General features: G+C 37.8%; 2 protein-coding genes across 2 annotated transcripts in view; both read right to left on the bottom strand.

Moving 5' to 3' along the window:
• Positions 1-1,148, bottom strand: part of LOC107655191 (complement factor D-like) — a 2,727-nt gene extending 1,579 nt beyond the window's left edge. The window contains exons 1-3 of the mRNA XM_016442612.1: positions 1,062-1,148; positions 841-991; positions 551-689 (exon numbers count right to left, since the gene is read on the bottom strand). Of these exons, the coding sequence (XP_016298098.1) occupies positions 551-689; positions 841-991; positions 1,062-1,122 (351 nt within the window). The 5' untranslated portion in view covers positions 1,123-1,148. The remainder of the gene's footprint in view (positions 1-550; positions 690-840; positions 992-1,061) is intronic.
• Positions 1,149-5,651: 4,503 nt separating this feature from the next.
• Positions 5,652-6,860, bottom strand: LOC107655218 (mast cell protease 3-like). The gene is made up of 5 exons (XM_016442652.1): positions 6,803-6,860; positions 6,573-6,723; positions 6,340-6,478; positions 5,958-6,209; positions 5,652-5,858 (listed from the first exon to the last, which is right to left on the bottom strand). The coding sequence occupies exons 1-5, from the start codon at positions 6,858-6,860 to the stop codon at positions 5,712-5,714; spliced, it is 747 nt and encodes a 248-aa protein (XP_016298138.1). The 3' UTR covers positions 5,652-5,711.
• Positions 6,861-7,917: the final 1,057 nt, after the last annotated feature.

Genomic DNA, 7,917 nt, shown 5'->3' on the forward strand with positions numbered 1-7,917 from the left:
GCATCATGACTTCATAAATACAGTTTTCCAAAACTCTCTTTCAACAGATATGCGATTCTGACGGTTGTTGTTGGTGCTCATGACTTAAGCAATATTAAGATTTTGGATCGCATCAGAGTGAAGTTCTACATCCCGCATCCAGGCTACTTAATCAGTTCTTTGCGGAATGACATCATGCTTTTGATGGTAAACATCATACTACTTGTTACTACCATCATACAATATCTGGTCAGGAAACAGATTTTGAATAACATTCTGTATGACTTTCTTTTGCAATTTCTTGCTAAAAATACAAGAAGGGACTTACTTTCTAACCTTTGGAATACAACAAGTGCCTGTGGTTTCTTGTGGTTGTTATATATATATATATATATATATATAACAACCACAAGAAACCACAGGCACTTGTTGTATTCCAAAGGTTAGAAAGTAAGTCCCTTCTTGTATTTTTAGCAAGAAATTGCAAAAGAAAGTCATACAGAATGTTATTCAAAATCTGTTTCCTGACCAGATATTGTATGATGGTAGTAACAAGTAGTATGATGTTTACCATCAAAAGCATGATGTCATTCCGCAAAGAACTGATTAAGTAGCCTGGATGCGGGATGTAGAACTTCACTCTGATGCGATCCAAAATCTTAATATTGCTTAAGTCATGAGCACCAACAACAACCGTCAGAATCGCATATCTGTTGAAAGAGTGTTTTGGAAAAATGTATTTATGAAGTCATGATGCTTATTTATGACATATGATGCATTGTATTGTTGCACTGCAGGTGTTTTGTCTGTCAAAAGTGATTTTAACTTAATGTTTCAGTTAAAAGTAATCAAAACTTTTACCTGTTCCAGCAATGTGCAGCAGTCAAGACCCACTGATCAGAAATGAGGAATCCACCACAGTCGTGTTGCCCAGAAATCTGAATAGAAACCATGTAAGGTCTGGAGTGGGGTTTTGCTTCCCTGCCGTTCACTATACCCACATTCACATGAGCTGAGAGCAAGAGAGTGCTGTTAGTTAATTTTCAGCAGATGAATCAATTCAGTACTTTGGTCAGTCTCACCAGTGAAGGTCAGGTGTGGCAGCAGAGAGGCCAGCAGGAGCAGAGAGATGATGGTCATCATGAAGACAATCAGTGAGCTCTGACTGACAAAACACCGTATGAATATAGTTTGAAGGGGGCGGAGACATTGCGCTGCCTGACCTAAAAAAAATCTTGTGGCATGAGCAAGACTTATTCTTGTTAATCCTTGCGGTCTTAAATTTAAGCCACAGAGGTTTCGGACAATAAGAATTAAGCATGTACTATGAGCATGAAAATTAATGATGAAAATGTGCTTTGCACCTTAAAACTCACAGATAAAATAGAAGGCGATGAGAAAACATGAAGTTCATCAAAACTGGCTTTTCATGAACACCAAGCATGTAACATTATATTCATATATAAATTATATTCATAATTGGACGTAAGATTTGCAGCTCTCAAAGAGACATTATAAAGGCGGGAGATGAGCCACTCTTCTAATATTTATTTTTTTACTCATTTAAAAATGTTCACTCTGGGCCATTCTAAACCCTGGGGAAACGAAATCTTGGGTTTTTTTGTTTCACAAGATTATCACTATTTACTTGGTAAATTATTTATTTTTGCTAAATACATAAATAAATAAATCCCAGACACCAACAGCCTAGTATGGTAAATTATTTAAATACTTAACTAGTTAACTACAAATTAAGTTAATTATTACTGGTATAATAATTAAGTAATGCTTTAAATATTTTGGCATTTTTTTAAATTTAATTTAAAAATGTATTTTTTCAAACATTGCCTAAAAAGGACACATCAAATGAGAGCTTTAAGTTATCTTTACCTGTAGAAGCTGCTAAAGGCAACACAGACTTGTTGCTGCTGTAGTTTTGTTTCTCTGAATTTACTCTGCATCACTTAAAGCGCAGCTCTGTTTTGACATCGGCTTGTCAAATAGTTTGTTACGTCCATTGCTACAGTTATCAACGTCAATCGCGTATCAATTTGGTGGATTCACTCGCGTAATTTTTTACACTCGCCTTTGTCATTCCTGAAACAGTATACGTGGACGGTCCTCTTAAACTTTTCTTCAAAATGTGAATGATGAGACACCGAGCAAAGGGCACTTCCATTATGGCGCAACTGTCCAAGCTTACTCACGCGAAAACTCCTGATATAATCAATAACTAAATACCTTATTTACACCGTGTATGCTTTCTTATTGTTATAATAGGAAGATCTGTGAGCGTGTAGATCTAGGTAAACATGATAACATAAACATAAAAATTAGTTCAGAGCGGATTCTGACTAACCTACAGTAAACACCTCTGATTGGCCATTGCTTTCAACAGAGATGCCTGTGATTGGCTACAAAACTCAACTCTGCAAAACACGTAAATAGAAACTTTTGGTTTTGTAATTCGAAACCAGAGCATGCACACAAAAACACACAGGAGCGTTTGAAAGCGGGTGACTTCAAGCAGGTTGAGTTGGTACACTTTAAAAAAACGCGGATCTACACGAATCACACCCTTTGATTGGCTACAAAACTAAACGCTGCAAAACACGTTGGAAATAGAAACTTGGTTTTGTAATTCGAAACCAGAGCGCGTGCACAAAAACACAGGAACGTTTGAAAGCGGGTACACGAATCACACAAAAGGCCCATTTTGAATTCAAAACGGCAAATTTCACCGAAAGGTGACAAGTTTGTATCCCTGGTACCGAAACTTGCCAACCAAATTCTGCACCCCTGCCAGATTATGCACCCCCTAGTTGAAGTCGCTACCTGATTGACTAATCCCAACCCCACCCCTAATCCTAACCCCTCCCACACACCTACTCCTAAACCTACCAATACTAGGGGGTGCATGATCTGGCAGGGTGCAAATTTCGGCACTACACCGGTACCATAATATGCTGTTGCTAAGTGCAACCCTAACTAGCCTGTTTCCCTGTAACCCTATTAGTAATTGGACTATTACCAGTAATTCATCTTGCAAATAATTAAACGAAAATAAACCGGAATTAACAACGAAAACATTTGTTTGTCAAATAATTATCCTTAAGTCAGTCTTATCTCCATCATTTACCGCTGTCATGTTTCCTCTTTTCCTCCTCTTCTTGCTTTTTACGCTTCTGACTGCCAGATGGATAAGTCCTCTTCATGTTTAAATTAGCAAATGTACGAGTAAACACGCCATTTTAAAAACGGGGGCCCCATAGGGGGGATGCAGATATATTGCTCCATGTTATATTAATAATGACATTTCCGATTGTTCAAATGGTCAGCTGTCGGGGCCCCCTCAAAATGCGGGTCTGGCTGCCAGACGGATAAGTCCTCTTCATGTTTAAATTGAAGAGTTCAAATGCACGAGTAAACGCTGTTCCAGTTTGAAAACGGTGGGCGACGCATCACGAGGAAAAAGCAAGATAGCACATCCTAGAGGGGGCCCCCTAGGGGGGGATGCAGATTTATTGCTCCATGTTATATTAATAATGACATTGCCGATTGTTCAAATGGTCAGCTGTCGGGGGCCCCCTCAAATGCGGGGCCCCAGGCAATTGCCTGCCCTATTGCTATGCCTCTGCTTAAATCAAGAACAATAAACCAATAAACAAAAAACTCTCATTTACAAATGCAGGAGGGTTCAAAGACTTCGACAGGGAGCTCAGGCCAGAACAACAAACGTAACCCATCTACCTGATAAAAAGGGAAACTAACTAATCTACCAAAAGAAAAGAAAAATACAACAAAATATACTAACTTCCTCACTAACATAAACAGGAGAAAACAAGTCCAAAATGAAAATGGCACCTCCCTCTATTAACCCTGTCCCAAATTAGCAATACAAATGATGTAATGAACTTACATTAACTTGCAAACTATTATTAATTTACAAACAGAAAACAGGATTTATTGTTGTAGAATGTGGCAGGAGGAGGATTAACACAATCTCACTAAAGAGAACCCAACCAACAAAGTATAGTTCATGAACAACAAATGAACCCTTCTAGGGGAGGAAGCGAAACCTCACAATACAGCCTCCACACACAATCACACTGTTCAGTGGGGAAAATGCTGCTTAAATTTCTACTGTTCCCTCTCATCCTCCAATCAGAGTTAACAGCCAATCATTGGTGACAGATGGAGGCCATTGCCTATTACTTGCAAGTAGAGGAAGCGAGAGAGAGAGAGAAAGAGAACAAAAACAAATACGTTCTGGGACGTAACAAACAGCAACTTGTAAAACAGTCAAGAAAAGAAAGAAAAGGTAAGAAGTGATATTTGAGTAAAGACCATATACTAAGACCATACTAACCCTCTGATGCATCGTGGTCACTACAGTGGACAGATATTTGGAAGCCATTTTGAACCATTTAAGATGTAGCATCATGTCCAAAACCACCAACTGGCAAACCCCCAAAGTTTTGTCTACGATTCCATTTGATTGTTGTCTTATTTTTTTTGTTTTGAGATATTGCATAATATATTCAAAATGGCGACAGGAAAAGGGGATGCACCATGTACCTCGGCAATAAGTGTTAAATACTTTTATTCTCAGAAAACCAGACGGGTACAAAAAAGATTTTTCAGTTAAATAGGGTATAATTCTGCCTATGGGCCTATATATAGGTTCTGCCTTATTTTGTGTTTTATTAAAATTAGGATATAATTTACACTTGAATGGTTTTATTGAACAGAAATATGAAATAGTCTTCAGATTTTATCATTTATTTCAATGCTTACAGTCCATATTTATTTATTAGGTCATATAAAAGTGTAGGCATGTATACTGTATGAGTGCAGATATATGTGTGTATGATTGCGTTCGAGTGTGTGGTGGGAGGGTGTGTGTGCTTGTGTGTGTTTGTATTTGTGCTCACATGTGTATGAATAGCCCACCACCCCCACCCCCCACTCACACTGCCCCACTCACACCTGACCCATAGACACACACTCTTACATTTTGTCTGTTACACTTCACATTTCTGTGCCGTCATGACATAGCTTGTTGTTATTGAATGTTCTTATGTGTATTCAAACCATTTTCACATAGCAAATATTTTAAAAACTTAAAGACCACACATTTAGTTCTATTGATTCACTTTTTATGCATTTGATGCATGGTGTCCACTACAGTGTATATATATGTAACTCCCTCCAAATATAATATATTGACAAAAAAATGTTTGGCATGATTTTTCACTTGTTTAAAAGTAAAAACAAACATGTAAAAAAAAAATTACTTTGTGATTTAATAATTCATGCATCAGAGGGCTAATGTAATAACAGCATACCTGTAGCGGAACTAACGTTACCAGCGGTGACGTCATTTCCGATTCTTGTGAAATTGGCTTACTGACACCCGATCGCGTGTCTCATATCCATGTGATTTGGAAAGCCACGGAAACACTGTGCATTGTATCAACAGTCGTGTCAGTTTATGAAAAAATTGATAGCAGCAATATACAATATGAGGATGCACAATGCTGTTATATAAACTGATCACGTGCTGCATTCATCCAATCAATGACACTGACACTGCAACCCCCACCCCCCATAAAATATTGTGTGTGTGTGTGTGTGACAATGAAGACACTTCATGATTTATGATTGCCAAGTGATACTTTTATTGAAAGAGGTCATGCAGAAAAATTCAAGAACTTAACTCACTTCACATTTCAAATTTTGCTGTTAATCCATGGAATATATGGTGAAATCTTAATATACACATTAGGTTTCTCAAGTGAATTGCAGAGTAAGTTATATCCAAAAGATGTGACACCAATTGCAGTGTGTCCACAAACCAAAGGACCCCCAGAATCAAACTGTTAAGATAAAAGAGAAACAGTCAGTGACATACATTGTATCAGTTGAAACTCGGTTCATAAATTAATGTAAGTGTGTGAATCATCTTTTGTACGTACAAGGCAGGATCCACCATGGCCATGTGTGCACATCATCTGTGAGACTGAGAACATCTCTCCCCACTTCTTGTAACATTCTATGTTATTCGTTATATGCACGTTTGCCTCCATTAGACGATCGCTCTTTGGGCCTTCAGTCTCCAGTTGTCCCCAGCCCGCAACACTACAGAGAGTGTTTGCCGCAACATCTTCTCCATTCTTTGGTAATGAAATCCATTTAACATAGTTGTTTATGTTGACATTTTCCTGTAACTGTAATTCAAAAACACAACCATTATTAACAAACAGATTTAATTTAATTATCTTTTATAAGACTGAACTGCAGTTGATTATACTGCCATTTGTGAAGTTGAGAACAACTAAATGTATCACAGGTTGTTACCTTCAAAAGCATGATGTCATTCCAAGAAAAATGAGAAATATAGCTTGGATGTGGGATGTAGGACTTCACTCCAATACGATCTGAATTCGTACTTTTCCTTAAGTCATGAGCACCAACCACAACTGTCAGAATCTCAGATCTGTTGAAAGAGAAAGTCATGATGCTCAGTTTTATCATACAATTGTAGTTACTATGCCAGCCAAAATGATTGTAACGCGACAAAAACATCTCACCCGTTCCAGCAATGTGCAGCAGTCAACACAAACTCATCAGAAATAAGGAACCCACCACAGACATGTATCTCATTCGATTGAATAGAAACCATGTAAGGTCTGGAGTGGGGTTTTGCTTCTGTGCCGTTCACTATACCCACATTCACATGAGCTGAGAGAGAGATACTGCTGTCAGTCAGCTTATCCAGCACATAACAATCGTAATTAATGCTATTTTGAATCAGTCTCACCAGTGAAGGTCAGGTGTGGCAGCAGAGAGGTCAGCAGGAGCAGAGAGATGATGGTCATCATGAAGACACTCAGTGAGCTCTGACTGACAAAACACTGTATAAATATAGTTTGAAGGTGGGCGGAGACACTGGGTTTCCCATACAGGTTTTTAGTTTTTTTCTTGTAAAATGAGCAACACAGTGATGAAAAGATATTGTTCCTGTTAATACTTCCGGTCCTACCTTCAGAGAAAAGATGGTCTAGATGATAAAAATTGAAGCATGTATGCATGCATTTTGGGTCTTTAATAATTTACAGTACATAATACATCTGCAGTTTGTAACCTAAGTCTTTCCTAAAAGGCCAAGATCTATTTTGATGCAGGATGTTCATTCTGATGAGGACTGATTTCTCTCTCCTACTTCTTATGTCATGGAGTCATGATGACTAAAAGACATGGAGCGATAAGTAAACTTAATCAGCACATATTATTAAAGGTTATACTGTGGCTTTGTAAAATTCTTGATTTTTAGATTTTTTTCAAAATGTTATTTCAGTTATTTTAACGCTTTATGCAGCCTACCACAACAAAAGAATCAAAAGGACCCCGATCAAGCAAATAAATATGACAAACATGATATAAATGACAAATGACATTTTTTTTTTATGAAATTACTTTTTATTATTTATAAAAAACAAAATCTTTCTCATACTTTCTCCACAATGCACACAAATGTACCCACAGACTCGTTCACAGAAACTTATCAGCGCTTCCCATGCTATTTCTACAAATAAATAGTTTCGCTACTGAAAGATGGCATGACATTTCTCAGAATAGGACCAGATGTCATAGATAGATAGATGAGTAGTTGAGCTATCTGTCTATGGGATCTGGCCCTGAGCCCCGACTCTGATGTAATATTTGCATTAAAAGCAGTCTGAGGTGGGCTGTATGTTGAGAATTTTGAAGGGCTGAATAACGACCCAACCAATCATTAAAATACCACCAGAGAATTGCTGCATTTTTCTAGTTTTATTAGCTTTTTTGTCGTGGAAAAGCATAGGCTCACAATCAGGGCCGTTTCTAGCCATTTTGACGCCCTAGGCGAAATCTCTATTGCACCCCCAAATTATA

The sequence above is a fragment of the Sinocyclocheilus anshuiensis genome, unplaced genomic scaffold (genome assembly GCF_001515605.1).
Source record: "Sinocyclocheilus anshuiensis isolate Anshui unplaced genomic scaffold, SAMN03320099.WGS_v1.1 scaffold735, whole genome shotgun sequence".
In the NCBI taxonomy this organism is placed as follows: Eukaryota; Metazoa; Chordata; class Actinopteri; order Cypriniformes; family Cyprinidae; genus Sinocyclocheilus; species Sinocyclocheilus anshuiensis.

Coding starts and splice junctions, on each gene's coding strand:
- LOC107655218 (XM_016442652.1), bottom strand. CDS start 6,860: ATGACCATCATCTCTCTGCTCCTGCTGACCTCTCTGCTGCCACACCTG. Junction 6,210..6,339: donor ATGACATCATGCTTTTGAAG/GTAACAACCTGT, acceptor TTTGAATTACAG/TTACAGGAAAATGTCAACAT. Junction 5,859..5,957: donor GCCATGGTGGATCCTGCCTT/GTACGTACAAAA, acceptor TTATCTTAACAG/TTTGATTCTGGGGGTCCTTT.